Consider the following 19,953-nt stretch of genomic DNA (forward strand, 5'->3'; position numbering starts at 1 on the left):
ATGATGCATGGAGGGGATTGGAACCATGGCAGTGAGATGATATATGATGGAATGAATGTAAAACTAAAGTTCTCTCATGTAAACTACCATATAATGCACAATAAAACATTAAAAAAAATTATTGCTATTGCTGTATTTTCATGACTCTGAATATTGACAAAACATGAAATGTTTCAAAAACTCAGGTGTTTCAAACCCCAAGAATGTCTTTGATATACATCAAATTGTCACTACACCTTTGCTAAGATGCAGTTGTCAGCTCTGATGACAGGTTCAAGTGACAATGTATTCACCCAAGAAAAGAATACGAGTGAGGACAAAGTCAAGATGTGAATCTCATCGCCAAACATCTCACCCTCATTTTATTCATACAAACATAAACATTTATTCTTTCAAGTATTATAATACCTTGTCCATCAACAACAAAACAGTAACCACAGCTATGTAGGGAGTTTTATTTTAGCTGCTCACCACACATACAAAAATGTTTTTAAAGAGTAGCAATTTGTTTTACTGAGCGTTAAATACGATATATGAGTGGGCTTCAAAAAGTTCTTGGAGAAATTCAATTCTCTTTTAATTCCATTTTTCCATGAAATTTTTGAAGCCCCCTCTAATATATTTCGAAGCCCAGGCTTCAGCATCATGTGCACCTAAGTTTACCTTCTAGTTTTATCACATTCTGACTGTGTGACCTTGAGTCTGTTACTTAACGTCTCTAAGCCTTTGCTTCTTCAGCTGTAAAGCCATGGATACCAACAGTGCTGTCTTCACAGGGCTACTTTGAGAATAAAATGGGACAACCCAGGTGAAGAACTAGGCACATAATAACAACTCATTAAATGTTAAAAGGAGTCTTGGTGTGGACTGCTAACTATAAGGTCAGCTATTCAAACCCACGAACCACTCCTCTGAAACCCTATACAGTGTCTCTGTGAGTCAGAACGGACTTGACAGCACTTAACAGCAACAACATGAGTATAATCCTAGAGGTTTTCTAGTCAAGGCCATTTACTTCACAGCATAGAAACTGAGACCTTGAACATTATTTACCCAAGGTCATAGCAGCTGGCAGATCCCAGAGAGGCCAGATTTTTAAAACTCCTGACCCCAATTCCAGACCTGCTCATCACTATATGGGAAGTTTAGAACCACAATTTTCCCAAAGCTCAAGAGCTTCATTATTACCTTTTCAAGGCAAATTCCTCAAGTTGGAAATAGAAGTGGGCAGAAGTGGAAAAGAAAGTAAACCTGCCTGTGAAGGGTTTGAATTTGTTTTCCAGGTCAAACTGCTGTTTTCCCAGAACTCCAAGGTCTACTTTCAGGTCAGGGCAAATCGCATATTCTTCAATTGTCTTGCTGATTTGGAAAATTTTATCAGTTATTGCTTCCGGGGCAGGACCTAGGAATTAAACAGCAAACAGTGGGTCAGTTTGTGCTGTTGCCATGAAAATGCCTGGAATGCTAATCTCATCCATTCCTCTTGATGAGCAAATCCACCATCAGGCAGCAAAGTATCATCAGGACTTTCTAAGAGAAAACACCATGTCTGATGATCATTCATGCACAGCTCCTTATTTCCAGGCACAACAGGATAAGAAGCACTGTTCTCTCATAGAAACAAAGAACATTCTCGCTAAGGGTCAGAACCAGACCCTGGCCTTCCAAGGTCTCTGTTACTCTGGTTTATCCTTATGAATATAAAACTATCCTAAAAGGACAGCACTCTACTCAGTCACGTTTTGCAGGAGACATAGAACTTTTACTGCATCGCTTTTATATAGCTAAGAAAAGGACCTTTAAAAGTCTTGATTGTTTTCATTGGTAGGTGGTGTTGTCATCTCTGACTCACAGTGATCCTATGTGACAGAACAGAACTGTCCACAGGTTTTCTCAGGCTGTAATTTTTTATTAATTATATGGAAGTCTCATACTTCATTGAATTTCATTTTATTGATATTATTATGTTTTAGGTAAAAGTTTACACAGCAAATTAGGTTCTCCTCTAAAAATTTTTATAGAAATTCTTCCATATCATCAGTGTATTCCACCACTCACCTGTCAGTTTATTACACTGTGGTGGCTTGCATGCTGCTGTAATGTTAAAAGCTATGCCATCAATATTATAAATACTGGCAAGAGCAACCATGGTAGACAGCTTTCAGTGGAGCTTCCAGACTCAGACAGACAGGAGGAAGGAGAGGTGGACTACTTCTGAAGGTTTAGTCACTGAAAGCCATATGGACAGAAATAGAACAGTGTCAGATATAGTGCCAGAAGATGCAAACTTGAATGGCAACAGAATATTGCCAGATATATTGCCGGAAGATGAGCCCCTCAGGTTGGAAGGCACTCAAAATGCCTCCTCAAAGTAGGGTTGAGCATGATAATATGAATGGAATAAAGCTTTCAGGACTTTTATTTGCTGATGTGGAACAACTCAAAAAGAGGAGAAACAGCTGTAAACATCCCTTAATAATCGCAACATGGAATGTATGAAGTATGAATCTAGGATTGGAATTTTTCAAAAATGAAATGGAACACATAAAGATTAATATCCTAGGCATTAGTGAACTGAAATGGAATGGTATTGGCCATTTTAAATCTGGCAATCATATGGTTTACTAGGCTGGGGACAAAAATCCTAGAGGAATGGCATAGCATTCATCATCAGAAAGAACATTTCAAGATCTACCTTGAAGTACAACACTGTTTGTGTTAGGATGATATCCATATTAATATAATTATTCATATTTGTGCACTAACCACTAAAGCTAGTAATGATGAAATTCAAAAGTTCTACCACCTTCTTCAGTCTGAAATTTACTAAAGATGCAATCAAGATGTATTGATATTTACAGGTGATTGGAATGCAAAGGTTGGAAACAAAGAAGAAAGATCAGTAGTTGGAAAATAAAAAGGATGCTGGAGCTCACATGATAGAATTTTGCAAGACAAATTATTCACAGGAATACACAGAGTCATTGTACCAAAAAGAAATGGTCAATGTTCAACGATTTCAAGAGGTTGCAAATACCTTTGTTAAACAACATTAAAGGAAATTATATAAATAGACCTCACCTGATGGAATACATAGAAATCAAATTGACCCATCTATGGGAAGAGGTGATAGAAAAGCTCTATATCATCAGCCAAAGCAAGGCCATGGACAGACTGTGGAACAGATTATCAATTGCTCGTATGCAAGTTCAGGATGAAGCTAAAGAAAATTAAAACAAGTCCATGAGAGCCAAAACATGACGTGAATTTAGAGACCATCTGAAGAACAAATTTCATGCATTGACATTAATGACTGAAGACCACAAAAGTGTGAATGACATCAAGAACATTATACAGGAAGAAAGCAAAAGATCATTAAAAGGCAGGAAAGAAAGAAAAGACAAAAATGGATGTCAAAAGAGACTCTGAAACCTGCTCTTCAGAAGAGATGCTAAATTGACTGGAAGAAATAAAGAAGTGAAAGAGTTGAACAGAAAATGACAAAGGGCAGCTCAAGAAGAAGACAAAGTCAATTACTATAATGAAATTTGCAAAGACCTGGAGTTAGAAAACCAAAAACCAAGAGAGAGCATATCTCAAGCTGAAAAAAATTGAAGAAAAATTTAAGACTTGACTTGCAATATTGAAGGACTCCACGGGCAAAATATTGACTGATGCAGAAAGCATCAATAGATGATGGAAGGAATACACAGTCACTGTACTAAATAGATATTGTCAATGTTCAATGATTTCAAAAGATTGCATATGATAAAGAACTGATGGTACTGAAGGTACCATCAGCCAAGGAGCACTAAGGCTGCACTTCTTCCAATACAGATCTGTTTGTTCTTTTGGCAGTCCATGACACTTTCAAAATTCTCCTCCAATTGTGCATCAATTCTACAATCTTCCTTATTCACTATCCAGCTTTCACATGCATATGTGGTTATTGAAAATACCATGGCTTGGGTCAAGGGCACTTTAGTCCTCTAGCTGACATCTTTGCTCTTCAACACTTTAGAAAGGTCTTGTGCAGCAGATTTGTCTAACTAATGCAATACCTCATTTGATTTCTTGGCCACAGCTACCATGAGTGTTGATGGTTGATCCAAGAAGAATGAAGTCCTTGACAACTTTAACCTTGTATATAAGGGGACTTAAAATACTTACTAATGGCGATCAAAGACTTTAGTCTTCAGTATGGATTGCACCTCAAGCTAAGAAAACAAAATTCTTCACAATTGGACCAATAAATAACATCATGATAAATGCAGATAAGATTGAAGCTGTTAAAGACTTCATTTTGCTTGGATCCGCAATCAACATTCATGTTGGCAGCAGTCAGAAAATCAAATGATGTATTGCATTAGGCAAATCTACTGCACAAGACCTCTTTAAAGTTTTCAAGAATAAAGATATCAGTTTGAGGACTAAGGTGTGCCTGAACCAAGCCATGGTATTTTCAATAGCCTCATATACATGTGAAAGTTTGACAATGAATAAGACTGTGCAAGAATTGATGCATTTATATACAAGAAGGGGGAGGGGAATGGAAGAACAAAATGGATGGGAGAACAATTAGGCAGGTTTGCATGGGCTAAGTGGGACAGAGGTAAATAATGATGTATGTACAACCTTGGAACAATAGGGCTCTGGAATACAGGACTTAAGACATGGTTGGAATTGGGGAGAGGGAGGAAATAATGTTAAGATACTTGGCTGTCTTTTGAATCTTGGTTTCTTTTGCATACCATTAGAAAATAGACACTGGAGGGGGAGAGAAAGGAATATCCATAAATATCACCATAGAAAGCTTGTAAGTCCATCTTCTGCCTATAAATGATTGTAATACCTAAAATGGGCTACAACATGCCCAGTGAAGAAGGCTTCCTGCAGAGCCTCTGCATTACATAAGACCATAGGTGGAATCCTGAACAGCATCCAGAATCTTCAGACGTGGGAAATTTCCACTTGAAAGGACAAACAGACCAGCCTGGAGCAGCTAGAAGAACACAAGATACTTCTTGAAAGAAAGACCGACTGGAAAAATACAAAACAATATAGGCAAACTCACTGATTACTACAAGAACAAGCAAGTTGCTCGTCCAGGAGATATCAAGTCAAGTGGTCGGGTCCCCTCAGAGCAAGCCCCCTTCCAAGACTATGACTCAATGGTAATACATGCACTGATTGGTGACCACATTCATCACCGATAAGGGGAAGTGAGGGAAAAACAGCAATGAAGCTTCAAGCTAAGCCCTACAACATTCAATAGACTCCTGTGAACCCGGGTGGAGACCTGGTTGGCCAGCAGTGTGGCAAGACCTTGGGACTCTTGGGCCCAGAGTCAGTGATATAGCCACAGAGGACTAGAGTGGAGAGTGAAGCATCCAGCTGGTAATAAGAGAGGGAATATGCACAAGAACACCCACATTTGCAGATAATACCCATTTGACCTGGCTTCAATGACTGGATGATCAGAGCTCAACTAGAAGAAGAAAGAAGAGGAAAAAAAGAGTAATCTGAAACAATTTGATGAACTTGACCTACACCTATGGATGCAGTAGCTCAAAAGAGGGAACAAATCTTTACAGTGAGGATCATTCCCACCCCCTCCACACACAAAGTAGACAAGGATGGGCAACTTGGACATTGGCTACCCAAAATGGGGGTGGGGGGAGCTACAAAGGCAAGAAGTGACTGACTTACAAGCTTTCAAGAGGGAACCTAGATCCAAAGGGCGTGGAGAAAGGTAGAATCTCCACTGAGTAGTATCCAGTCTGTATAGGCAGGGCTGATGAAAGGAAATTCGGATAGGTCTCTTGTGATACAGTAGTGAAGAATTGTTATCAAGACTTATTGTGAGGGTTGGAAATGTAAAGGTAGACGTTTTGTAGTAAGGAGAGGAATGATTAACTTTGCAGTCTAGGAGCGGAGGTTCCTGGGACCATCAAGGGAGAAGAGCGGAGAGCGGGACCCTACCCAGAGAAGCAGTGATGCCTGAGATGGAGGCAGAGATGATGACATGGAGAGATGGAGCGGCTGGGGACTTTAGACCCAGAGAGAGAGAGGGGGTCTGTGTGCTGACGACCAGGGGCAGGCTTGCAGGGTATACCCTTTGGTTGGTTGACGATGCATGGAGGGGATTGTAACCATGGCAATGAAACTATATACGATAGGATGAATGTAAAACTAATGTTCTCCCCTGTAAACTATCACATAATTCAAAGTAAAACATTTTTTTTAAATAATTAATACATTTGAATTATGGTTTGCAGAAGAATATTGAAAGTACAATGGACCACCAGAAAAACAAACAAATCTGTGTTTGAAGAAGTATACAGCTAGAATGTTCCTTAGATGCAAAGATGCCAGACTTAGTCTCTCATATATCAGACATATTTTCAGGAAGGATGAGTCCCTGGAAAAGAACATTATGCTTCGTAAGGTGGAGGTCACCGTAAAAGAGGAAGGCTCCCAGTGAGATGGACTGGATTGTCACAGTGGCAGCAGCAATAGGCTCTAGTGTAACACAATTGTGAGCATGGTTCAGGACCAGGCAGCGTTTTGTTCTATTGTGCTTAGGGTCACTATGAGTCAGAACTGACTCAACAGCACCTAACAGTAACAATCTTAGTGCATTGCCATTTACAATGTATTATTATTCTCATTATTTCCATTCTGTTTCATTCCTGCCCCTCTTTGCCTTCTATTCTCTATTTCTGGATAAATTTTGACCATTTGGTCTTACATAGTTAACTGTTTAAGGGAGCACATTACTCACGGATTATTTTTTTAATGCATAAATCAATCTCTTTTGACAGAAACATACTCTACAGAAACAGCTTCAAATCAAAGTTCAAAGGTTATCTTACAGTGATAGACTCACAGGTTCCTCTAGTCTCTGTCAGTCCAGAATGTCTGAGCTTTTTTAGGAATTTGAATTTGTTCTACACTTTTCTCCCATTCTATCCAGGGCTTTCTATTGTGGCTCTTTCAGAACAGTCAGTAGTGGTGACTATGCACCATCTAGTTCTTCTGGTCTCAGGTTAGAGAAGGCAAAGGTTGGTGTGAGCTGTCAGTCCTGTGGACTAATTTCTTCCTTGAGCCTTTGATGATTTTCATTCTCTTTTCCACCACTGTTGTTGTTGTTATGTGCCGTGGAGTCGGTTCTGACTCGTAGTGACCCTGTAAAGGGTTTCCGAGGCTGTAAATCTTTACAGGAGCAGAAAACCTCATCTTTCTCCCACGGAACAGCAGGTAGTTTTGAACTGCTGACCTTGTGGTTTGCAGCCCGATTCATAACCACTACGCTACCAGAGCTCCTTTCCACCATTAGTAGAGACCATATTTGGCTGTCATTTTTGCAGCAGATAACCAGGTATTTTCTCTCATGGCGCCCTAGTGGTTTTGAACCACCAACATTTTGCTTGGCAGTCAAGTACTTAACCACTGTGCCACCAGGGCTTCTTATAAAAGCATTTACTTTCCATGAAATAAATAAATAACAGCAGACTTGCCTCCATTAGAAATATTGAATTTGATTCCAAAATCTCCGTTGGGTCCTCCTGGGTTGTGGCTAGCTGTCAAAATGATCCCACCAATAGCTTTGATTTTTCTAATGATGCAGGATACAGCAGGGGTAGAGAGGATTCCATTCTGTCCAATGACCAAACGACCAATCTAGGAAAAGAAATCCAGAGCACACTTTAATATCAATAAATCCACAGAGCTACGATGCAGAAACACCAGCAAAACAGACAGATGGGCAAAGAAGTGTTCTATTGGACCAGAAAATAGTTTATTTTTGAATGTCTACGTCTTGAATGGTCTCTATTATGGAAGTAGAATGTTGTTGTTAAAGTACCATCGAGTCAGTTTCTAAGGAGTAGCTGATGGGTTTGACCACCAACCTTGTGGTGAGCAGTCCGTTACTTATCCTACAGAGCCATACCAGGACTATGGAAGTCAAATACACCCTGTCAAGTAAAGTCATTCCCTGAGAGAGTTATTTGGATGCATTTTTATAATCTTAATTCATTGAAAAATTATATAAAAAGCTGTATTTTCATCCAACTCAATCATACTTTAAATTCACCTTGGCAAAGAGGAAAGAGGTTAGCTATAGAGAAGGCATTCATAAAATAATTTTTTAAAAAACCGAAAAGGTAAATGTTTTATGAAAAATTTTACAAAATGTATCAATGTCATAAATTCACCTGTCCAATTAAGTTTGCATTTTCTTAGAGTGGATTTCCTCAAAGTAGGTCACCCCTTTCCATGTTAGCTTACACCATGGTTACCTCCTGGGCCTAAAGCAGAGAATGCTAGGAGTTCTTACTAAGTAAACCAGTGGAAACCACTTACATGAAAGCCATACAGGTGGCACTTTTTTGTGTTCTTCACTCACCTTCCTGTATCTCTCACAGATGGTATCAGCCTAGCTCCTAAATCTTCCTTTGCTAAAATAGTAGTGATTATATGTTTCAAAATGACCCATGTTAAAAAGAAAGGAAGAGATTCTGTCAATTCCTCTGACATACTTGGAGAAGATGTGATTACTATATAAAAAGATTTATGAAATGAGGTGGTTGTGCCCTCATTCCATTCTCTTTTCTGCGAGAAGAAAGGGGTAAAAATGTTCTCAAAGGTTCCGTTTATTAAAATGTTTTGTCCCACCCAAGGTAAATATGGTTGAAGAAATGAGTTGATGGTGGCAGATATGTTTCCAACTGTTATGAATGACAAGAAGATACCTGGATTCCCTGGAATTTTTTTTTTCTGGGACTATTACCTTTGCCACCTCTCCATAGGTCACTGAAAACTGGGCTGACTTATAATTCAACCACTCTGTTACCAACCAGGGAACCCTGGTAACACAATGGTTAAAGTACTCAACTGCTAACCAAAAGGTTGGTGGTCTGAAGCTACCAGCTACTCAATGGGAGAAAAAAGCTAGGAAACCCTCTCGGTCAGTTCTCTCCTGCCCTATAGGGTCACTCACTATGAGTCCGAATCAACTCTACAAAACATGATGACAACCACCACCTTAAGGAGACAGTTGGTTCATTTCTAACTCTGGAGAATTTGGGCGATCGCTGCACTAATACATTTGTGTTCTGCCTTCCCTGTGATATGGTAACAGTCAGGGTTGGTGCTGTAAGTAGGTTCTGAAATAGACTAGAGGAACCTGCAGCTGTGTAAATCAATACCAATGATCACTACTGAGCTGCAGAATGCTTTCTCCGCTGACAACACTTTCAATCCATTCTCACATTTGCTCCTCCGACATTGTACAAATGCTGAGGTTCAGAGTTGTCAAAATCTTGCCCATTCGTTGATTCTTATGTCTACCCAGCAGCAATAGCAACAAATATTTATGGGGACGGCTGAGAGAAATGGCATGATCATAGGACAAGTTAGGGGTCATTGTTGGGAAAAAAGCACTGGAAGCTTTTGACTCTACAGTGGGAATGGTGGCATCTCACCCTTCCAGAAGTTTCCAGTGTAGTTCTGATCACAGTAAGTCAGGCAGCCCCAGATTTTCTATAGGAAGGACTTGGGAGTATGCCATTGTGATTAGCAGAGTGACAAGTGGAATCACCTGGGGATTGTATTTTATATCAAGTAGCATACACACTATTCCTTAGATTTGTATGTATTGGTGCGAAAGAGGAGGTTGCTGAATAATAAGTTATATCCCCCAAATCATCCCTTATGATGACATCTGGTCCAGACTGAGGGGACTATACCAGAGAAAGGATCAGAGTAAGAAGGAAAATCAAGAAATAGAAACAAGCAAAGTTAATGGTAGCTTCTCTCTCTTAAGTCCAAGAAAAAGTCCACTTGGTCAAAGTATTCCCCTCCCAGAGCAGACTCTTCCCTGAGACTCAATCTCTGGAATATTAACCTGATGATGAAGAGATAAAGATGTCTAAACCAGTGTACTAAGGAGCTCTGGTAGCATAGTGGTTACAAATCGGGCTGTGAACCGCAAGGTCAACAGTTTGAAACTACCAGTGTTCCACGGGAGAAAGATGAGGCATTCTGCTCCTGTAAAGATTTACAGCTTCGGAAACCCTGTACAGGGTCGCTATGAGTCGGAACCGACTCCACGGCACACAGCGACCAGCCACCAAACCAGTGTACTAGCTCCGGATTCAATCTCTTCTATTGAATTCAATCTCTCCATTGGTACCTCCCTCAGATCTATACCTCAATGTATACTCTATCTAAACCTCAAAATACTCAATATACTCAATCTAATCTAATCTATACCTCTGATCTATACCTCAATCTAAGTCAAAGTTTTAACTGTGTCCCTCCTCTACTCTAAAACCTTTTCTAGCTCCCAAGTGCCTCCCAAAGAGAGGCAAGTCCCTCACTCTTGTAAGAGTCCTTCATCACATAGTAGAGGCTTCTCCTACCTTCTTCCTCTCCTACTACTCCCAAGTAATTCATGTCATCCTACCAAGCCGGATACCTTTCTGTTCTCCCAAAATTTTATATTCAAACACGGCAGGAAGCTATCTTTTAAAATTTCCCTTTCAACTGAAACTAGAGCCTGATAGTGTTTTGTTTTGTTTTTGATAAATCATATAAACCAAGTTTCCTTGTCTTTGTCCTGTTGGTCCTATGTACTGATTATACTCTGAATTTTAAATTATGTCTGACAACTCCGGGGACTGAAGGGGACATCAATACTCTAAATGGGGCCCCACCAACATCGAATTTTATGCCTTAAAACTTCCTGTAAATGCAGACAGCTCTATGCAAATAAAAAAGGGAATTTTTTAATGAAAGCAGAGTATCATCTATAATCCAAAAAAGCACGAGATAAAGATGTGCTACAGGGGAGAAAAATGAAAAGATCTCCATCTAGCTCACTAGACTGATAAGTCCTTCAAAAATCGGTTTAAGTCTGGAGTGGGTACTGATAAAATTTGTGGCAACAATTATCCTTCTTTAGATTTCTTCCCTGTACTCCTCTCTTCAAGTTGTGATTAAGTACACAACCCACAATCAAAGGGATGTTAAAACAGTCAGAATTGAGGATACATTACAAAAAGCAGAAATCAAACCCTGTAGGATTTAGTAAGTTTTATCAGATTAAAGTGTTTTCATTCGTCCACTAAATGTTTTAAGTAATTCAGCTGGGCAGCATGATTGCTTTCAATGCAAAGCTATTTTTAATAAGCCATGTCCTTGAAAAGAACTGAAAATATTGCTTGGGCTGCCACAGCTCTAACAAATAGGCAGCTACCATATTTAGTCCATTATTATCACTGAAATGTATTATTTAGCAAACCTCAGGTCGTAAATCTGAGAAAGTCTACAGGATCTCCCTGAGTTACACATTCCCATCACCTCTTCCACATCCTTCAGCTCCACACAAAAATGAAATGAAGCCGAATATATCACAGCAAAGGGGACAGTGTACCAGATCCACTCAACAGTCTAGATATATGCGAAGAAATAATGTACCATTCATTCCCTCTCCAAAGATTAAAAGCATCTTAATACTGTTCCTTTTGCAGCTCTCCTCAAACATGAAATTTACGGCATGTCACATTTTATCTTAAAAATGTGTATGCTTCATAATAATTTCATGTGTGAGTGAGTGCTTTATCAGCAATTTTTACATGAGAGGCATCCAGATTCTGAAACTGAGTATCAAAAGAAAGCGCTCATTATAAACAATAGGATCTCCAGACACTTTTTTTTGTTTGTTTAAGCTTAGTGTGGTGGAGGGGGGTTGTTTCATTCCTTTTTACTTTGGCTTTGGCAATCACACCTGCTTGGTATATAATTAAAATAGACTAACATAAATTCCTTATGCATTTGATAACAATGTTAATATTTATGTTCCCAGGAAGTACAACAGATTTTTTCCCCCAATTTATGGGTGCAGAAGGGCTGTGTGCTCCAAATTATTTGCAAAGTATTACCTAAAACACTAAGAATGTATTTTGAGTCCCCTGATGGAGTTTGCAGAGCAAGAACAGCAACGCCTACCTTATTGTAAATCAGTGAGGCTCTGCAAACTGTTAGGTTATCAAGATCATTGCTTTCTGGTGCAATAGTGCTTCTGATTTAGCTAATCCAGCCAACACGGTATTTCATGATGTAGACTCTCTTTGCTTTATCGGTTCAGAGGAACTATTATCTCTACCCTGCTGCACAAATTCACCGCACACAGGGCTTCTTTGTGTCCTAGGTCATTATAAGCAGGTCCGCTTGTCACAGGTCCTCCTGGAAGGCTCACACCTAACATATTCCAATCCCCTCCTAGCATTTCTTCATGATTACTGGGATCCATAAACAACAGCATGCCCTGACTTTTGTTTTCTTGTTTGACAAGTGACTGAACTTCAACAAGGAAGCCATTGAAAGAAAACAAAATCCTCCTCTCTCCACCACTCATCAGAGCCCTGTACATAGGATATGGTGCCCCTTGAAGCTAGTTAGAATATAAAGCCAGCTTAAGGCTGAGAGTGTGTCTGAAAAAGCAACAGGTACTCTTTCAAGCAACAGGGACAGAACACAACACATAAGAAATTGAACTCACACTCCTAAATCTGCTAATATAATATAATGCTAGGAGTATTTTCACTATATACAGTCTCTGAAGTCATAATGAAACTTAACTGGATGTTAGTAAAATTGAAATGTACGTTAACCACACCACATACAAATCTTGTACTTTTGTATATTTCTGCAAAGTTAAGAGATCATTTGGAGAGTCAGAAATATAACAATAAATATACCAACCCCATTGGCGGCAGCCATCTGCACTATTGTTTCTATGGCCGATTTATTAAAATACCTCCCATCTCCACCAACCACCAATGATGATCCCTGGCGCTCTTTTAGGTCTATGGAAAAAAGTATACTCTGGATGTAATTCTCCAGATAGCACGGCTTTTCCTCAAAATAATAGGTTTTCTTCCATAATCCACTAGTTCCCGGTTTCTGATCATTGTAGGGAGCTGTCGCAAAAGCCAACAGAGAAAGAGGACCTTCTTCCATTTTTCCATATTTCCCAGAAATCCATTCATCAAAATCACTCATCTTTCATTTCCGCCACTTGGTTGAGTGAGGCATCCAGAAAGCAGTTTAGGATCCCCCAAATAGTCTGTCAAGCCTGAAGCTGCAGTAGTATCCTTTGAGTCACTAAAGTAGAGGTTTTTGCCTGGATGATCATTCTCAAGAGGGAGGCACAGTTAATTCCTTGTTGTTGTCACCCCTTGTTAAAAATAAATAAATAAAAATGAAGGGTCACACCCCCACCCACACCCCTACGCGGAGCAGATCTTCAAAGTTGTTTTGATGAGGACATTTCTGCCCACATAACCAAGCCAAATACACTTCAATTATTTTTGCCGCATTTCCCCATTAGGGTGGAGATAGCTCCAAAGGGTGTTGCAGACAGCTACTTCTGTTACAAACACCAGATGGCTGCCAGATTTCTCTCCGGGAGCCGAGGTAAAGGCAAAGCGATTTCTGTGCTGAGAAGCAGATTCGTGAATAGGACACCCTGTTGGAGCTCTCACTTACTACTCCTGCCACTTCTTGACCCACAGCCTCTGGGCATTCATCACAGAGAAGGCCATCTGCAGCTCAAGTTGTTCCGTGCCATCTAGCAAGTTAAAAAGGTCAATCTTTAAATGGATCTCAGTTAGTCCTGGTATCTTTGTATCATTTTGAAATCCGAGGGATTCCCACATACAATCCAGGTAGACGGGGAGAAAAAAAACGCATTGGCCACCAAATATTTAATCAAATAGCTCTCAGATCTGGAAGTACGAATGCTTACAAATACGCCTGCATGACCCATGTCAATTGTCATCAAAGTGATGCCAACTCATGGTGACCCCATGTGTGCAGAATAAAGCTGCCCCCTAGGGTTTTCAAGGTTGTGACTGTTTGGAAGCAGAACACCAGGCTTATCTCCTGATGCGCCTTTGGGTGACTTTGAATTGCCTCATCTTTCTTCCTCTTAGAGGCTGGTGAATTCGAATTGCTTTCTGTGCGGTTAGCAGTCCAACATGTAACCACTATACCAGGGCTCTTTGGTAAACTTATTGTTGTTGCTGTTAAGTGCTGTCAAGTCGGTTCTGACTCATACCAACCCTGTATGGCGTTTCCAAGGAGCAGCCAGTAAGTTTGAATCCCTGACCTTACGGTTCAAACAGACCTGTGGTCCAGTTTTGTTTTTGTTTTTTCTCATCTCATAGTGCCACACCAGGATTCTTGGTAAACTTATTAAGGTGCTTAAAAAGTACACCAGGATTAGTTATGCCACATGTTTGGGGAGTTCGATGTGCACCGAGGAATCACAGTTTTCAAGGAAAAGATAAATAACCATTTGAGAGTCCAAAACCCTGTATAGCGTTTCCAAGGAGTGACTGGTGAGCTTGAACCACTGACCTTTTAGTTCAAACGGTTTTGCAGTTTGGCACATTAACCCACAGCACCACACCAGGACTCCCTTGTTAAGCAAGGTTAAAAACAAGCAAACAGATATTTTGATCAGCCAATTGCTTTCTCTAAGGTAAGAAGGTCCTGTGTTCTGGGGGCTGTGCTATAGGTTTAATTGTGTCCATTCAAATTGCAAAGGAGCCTTATCAGTGTTGTTATTGCTATTGTTAAGAGCTGTTGAGTCAGTTCCCACTCATGGCAACCCAGTACAGGGTTTTCCGAGGAGTGGCTGGTGAGTTTGAACCACCGACCTTGTGGTTCAAACTGACCTTCCGGTCCAGGCAAAGAAACCTTGTTGTTAAGTGCCATCGAGTAGGTTCCAACCCATAGCGACCCTGTATAGGGTTTCCGAGGAGCAGCTGGTGAGCTTGAACCACCGACTTTGCAGTTCAAATGGCTTTACAGTCTGGCACATTAACCCACAGCGCCACACCAGGACTCCCTAGTTCCCTTCAAATAATGACCAAGACTGGCTCATGTATATGGAATAGCTCCAGATATAACATTAAAGATATTCAGAAGACAAGACTATTGAGTTGAACATCAGTAAGCCAAAAGGCAATTATTTTATACAGCTTGTTTTTATTCTTTTTAATTTTAAAACTAAAATTTTTTTTATTACAACAAAAGAAAAGTTTGTTTTACCACCAGTTGTTTACACGTCCACTGTTTATTTTTTAACTCACTACAAAAACTTTTTTTTTTTATCATATTTTCTAAGTTCTGTGCCATGTTTTCTTTGTTTTTAGAGCAGCTTGCAAACTGGGCTGCATATGTAACTTGACATATTCAGTAACAGATCCAGATTTATGAAATGTCAACATAATAATCTCTTCATTGGGAATAACGGACCAACCAACCAACCACATAATTGGTAAAGAGTTAGACACTAATGACCAAAGACCAGAAGAGTTGTGGGATGACATCAAGAACATCATTCAGGAAGAAAGCAAAAGGTTGTTAAGAAAACAGGAAAGAAGAAAAAGGCCAAAATGGATGTCAGAAGAGACTCTAAAACTTGCTATCCAGAATAGAGATGCTAAAGCAAATGGAAGAAATAAGGAGGTACAAGAGCTGAACAGAAAATTTCAAAAGGTAGCTCCAGATGACAAAATCAAATATTATAATGAAACATGCAAAGATCTGCAGTTAGAAACACAAATGGGAAGAACACACTCGGCATTTCTCAAACTGAGGGAGGTTAAGAAAAAATTCAAGCCCCGACTGATAATACTGAAGGATTCTATATGCAAAATATTGAATGATGCAGAAAGCATCAAAAGAAGATGAAAGGAATACACAGACTTACTATATCACAAAGATATGGTAGCTGTTCAACTATTTCAATATGTAGCACATGATCAAGAGTCATTGTACTAAAGGAAGAGGTTCAAGGTACACTGAAAACATTGGCAAAGAACAAAGCTCTGCAAACTGATGGAATACAACTTGAAATCGTTCAACAAACTGATGCAGCACTGGAGGTACTCACTCATCTATGCCAAGAAATCTGGGAGACATCTATCTGACCAGCTGATTGGAAGAGACCCATATGTGTGCCCATTCCAAAGAGAGATGACCCAACAAAATGAGAAAATTAATGGATAATATCACTTAATACCTCATGCAAGTTAAATTTTGATAAAGATAATTCAAAAATGGTTGCAAAATTACATTCACAGGGAACAGCCAGAGGTTCAAGCTGGATTCAGACAAGGGCATAGAATGAGGGGTGTAATTGCTGACATCAGATGGATCTTGGCTGAAAGCAGAAAATACCAGAAAGATGTTTACCTGTGCTTTATTGACTATGCAAAGGCTTTCGATTGTGTGGATCATGACAAACTATGGACAACATTGTGAAGAATGAGTATGCCAGAACATTTAATTGTGCTCATGAGGAATCTGTACCTAGACCAAGAGGCAATTGTTTGAATAGAAAAAGAAAACACTGAATAGTTTAAAATTAGGAAAGATTTGTACCAGGGTTGCATTCTTTCACCATACCTATGAAATCTATATGTTGAGCAAATAATTTGAGAAACTGAATTATATAAAGAAGAATGTGGTGTCAGGATTGAAGGAAGACTCATTAACAACCTGTGATATGTAACTGATAAAACCTTGCTTGCTGAAAGCAAAGAGGACTTAAAATATTTGTTGATGAATATCAAAGACCACAGCCTCCAGTATGGGATGCACCTCAATGTAAAGAAAACAAAAGTCCTCACCACTGGACAAATAAATAATGTCAAAATTAATGGAGAAAAGATTGAAGTTGTTAAAAACTTCATTTTGTTGGGATCAACCTTCAACACTCATGGAAGCAGCAGTCAAGAAATCAAGCGAAGTATTGCAATAGGCAAATCTGCTGCACAAGACCTCTTTAACGTGTTGAAAAGCAAAGACGTCAGTTTGAGGATTAAGGTGCACCTGACCCAAACAAGCCACAATATTTCCAATAATCTCATATGCATGTGAAAGTTTGACAATGAATAAAGAAGACCGTAGAAAAATTGATGCATCTGAGTTATGGTATTGGAGGAGAATACTGAAAACACCACAGACTGCCAAAAGAACTAATGAATCTGTGTTGGATGAAGTACAGCCAGAATGCTCCTTAGAAGACATGATGGCCAGAGTTCGTCTCTCATACTTAAGACATATTATCAGGAGGGACCAGTCCCTGGAGAAGACATCATGCTTGATAAGTGGAGGATTGGTGAAAAAGAACAAGACCCCCCAGTGAGATAGACTGCCACAGTGGCAGCAATATTGGGCTCAAGTGTAGTAACGATTGTGAGGTTGGCGTAGGACTGGGCAAAATGTTTCATTCTGTTGTTCATGGGGTTGCTATGAGTTGGTACCTACTCATTGGCACCTAACAACAACAACATATATACCTGGCATGGTGTCAGTCAGTACACAAAGCTAAGCCAAAAATAGCTCAACACCCTAGAAAAACTTCAGATCTAAAAATGGGCCTAAGTCATAATTTTACAGACACAATAGAACTCAACTCCATATAAAAATATTACCAGAAGTGGCAATGTTAGATGGACTGTGAAGTATGGTCAAAAAGAAGAGGCATTAAAAACATTAAGCTTCCTAAAATGCACAGACTAAGTGGGCCAGTTATTAAGAAACTCATTTGTTTTAGCTCTCCAGCAAAGGTTGAACTTCATCTTCAGAAACGTTACTGTCGAGCATATCGAGCCCAATTTGGCTTAATGAATTCGCCTGCATTACCAGTACTCCTTCACAATGACACAAATTACATTTAAACCATATAGGGGATTTAAGGATTACTCCCTTCAGACAAGGAACTTGCATACTGGTCTTGGGGCCAATCAATTTCTCCTTGGCAGAGTTATGAACCCCTTCTCTCCTAGACTCACAGAGCCTCCAGCTTCCATTCCAATCAAAATGATACTGTCCTACTTGAATGTGGCAAAACTGTAGACTTGCAAATGTTTCATTTATTCTTACTATCAACACAGTTTGTAACTGAGCAGCTAACAACTATGTCCCAGGCACAAGGCAAAGGCTGGACCCAGAGTCTGAGCACGTTCACTTCTCTACACTAAGAGTTTTTGTTGAGCAAATGTCACAGGAGTAGCTAGAAGGGAAGGAAGTACCAACTCTGTCCCTAGGTTCAATCAATAGGAAGGAAGTTTCTAATTCTGCTCAGCAGAGCAGGGATTATCATACCTCTAAGCCTGAAGTCTTACTCTTGTGAGGGCTGCAGGTTCTTGAACTTGGGAGCTTAGGGTGATTGTCTCCAGTGGTGGGAATTATAAGACAGGCAGCAGTTCTTCATTTCTCCAGCAATAGTCATTGAGCAAAGAATAAACACAAGTCCCAGGGTAGGCATTACAATAGGAAAGACAATAGGTTTAGGAGCCAGATACAACTATAAAGACTCAAATCTTTATCTATAAAATGTACAAGAGGTATAATCTTGAGTAAGTTACCTAACTCAGCAGAGCCTACAAAATGAGAAGTTTCTAAAGTTGTTGTGAGAATGAACACAGATAATATATGTGATAACATCCGAGCTGTGCCTGGCACACAATTATCAATAAATGCTGTTCCCTTTCCCTCTCGAATCCTCAATTTCCTCATGTCTCAAGTGGGAACATTAATATTAAACTCACACAATTTTTGTGGCGATTGTTGTTGTTGCTGGCTACCAGTCTTGTCCAACTCCTAGTGACTTTATATAACTGAACAAAACACTGTCTGGTCCTGTGATATCTTCAGAATCATTGGAACATTTGAGTTCATTGTTTTGGCCACTGGGACAATCTACCGGATTGAAGGCTTCCCTCATTTTTGTTGGTCCTCTACTTTACTAAATATGATGTTATTGTTGTTAAGTGCTCCTTAGAAAGTGACATATAGGGATCAATTAGTATTAATTTGGTAGTGAGCAGAGATAGAAACACAGGTGGCTGGCACTCAGCTCAAGAAGCTCGCCATCAGAAGGAACTTATCACACTGTAACAGTATTGGTGCCGCCCAGAGGTGTGCTGACAGAGCTGTGGATTTGGAGAGGTTGGAATGCCAGAGAAGAGACCAGAGAAATAGTTGGGGTGAGATCATAGAGTATCATGGACCATAATTATTTAGTGATCAATGGGGAATTAGAGAAATGTTTAAGCACAGGGGACATAAACCAATGAGATTTTGGAAATGACTGGCTGCTGGTGGTATATAGAAAATCTTGCACTGGAGAGACCAGAAAGAAAGATAAACCAAGGCTGGCTAAAAAGAATCCTTCTTCAAATGGAAGGCTTTGAGGATCTGGTCAGTGAAATCGTGTCCACTGCTGTACTGCTGATACCTTGAGCCAGTTTGAGCTCTTGTTTAGTTTTGTGTCCCCTCCAATATGGAAGAAGCTTCTTGAACAACTCTCTTTCCTTTAACCCCTTTCTCCACATACTGTCTTCCTACTCACTCCTTCTCTTCTCTCAGAACTTCCCCTGCCCCACCCCACAGACTGTTGGGTTTGGGTCAGTGTTTTCACAACAGGTGTCTGGTTCCAGGCCATGATCTAGAAATAGGGCTTTGAAACTTACTTGTCAGATTTAGTTAGCCCTTGAACTGAGAAGACAGGGAACCATGGGAGTTTGGGGGCCAGGACAGTCATGGTATGAGAACATCTGTTGAATTGTTAGTATACGAGAGTCTTGCAGGAGCCAGTCTCTGAGAGCTGGGGCCCAGACGTATGGGCAGAATCTGAAAATAATTCAAAATCAAATCAGGCAGTAAATAGGTTATATGAACCATCTCAAGTGGGTATGGGTTGCAGCTTCCTCAGACATGAGAATTCACGAACTGTGGACATTTTTAAACTAGGAAGATTTAGAATTAAGTAAACAGATGATGAAGTAATATAAATTCATAGTCTAGAGATAATAAACTGAATCGAACTTATAGTGCTAATATTTTTGCATTAAGTTTGGGAAA

The 19,953-nt window shown here is 39.8% G+C and overlaps 1 protein-coding gene across 2 annotated transcripts in view; it reads right to left on the minus strand.

Annotated features, from left to right (window-relative positions):
* Positions 1-19,953, minus strand: part of PGM1 (phosphoglucomutase 1) — a 90,410-nt gene that overhangs the window by 41,209 nt on the left and 29,248 nt on the right. Inside the window, exons 1-3 of one of the 2 annotated variants that reach the window (XM_006862463.1) lie at positions 12,772-13,328; positions 7,521-7,683; positions 1,256-1,402 (exon numbers count right to left, since the gene is read on the minus strand). In XM_006862463.1, coding sequence (XP_006862525.1) covers positions 1,256-1,402; positions 7,521-7,683; positions 12,772-13,071 — 610 coding nt within the window. In that variant the 5' untranslated portion in view covers positions 13,072-13,328. Of the gene's footprint in view, positions 1-1,255; positions 1,403-7,520; positions 7,684-12,771; positions 13,329-19,953 lie in introns of those variants that run through there. The other variant, XM_006862464.1, reaches the window with a different exon arrangement.

Source organism: Chrysochloris asiatica, unplaced genomic scaffold (genome assembly GCF_000296735.1).
Source record: "Chrysochloris asiatica unplaced genomic scaffold, ChrAsi1.0 scaffold00048, whole genome shotgun sequence".
Classification (NCBI taxonomy): Eukaryota; Metazoa; Chordata; class Mammalia; order Afrosoricida; family Chrysochloridae; genus Chrysochloris; species Chrysochloris asiatica.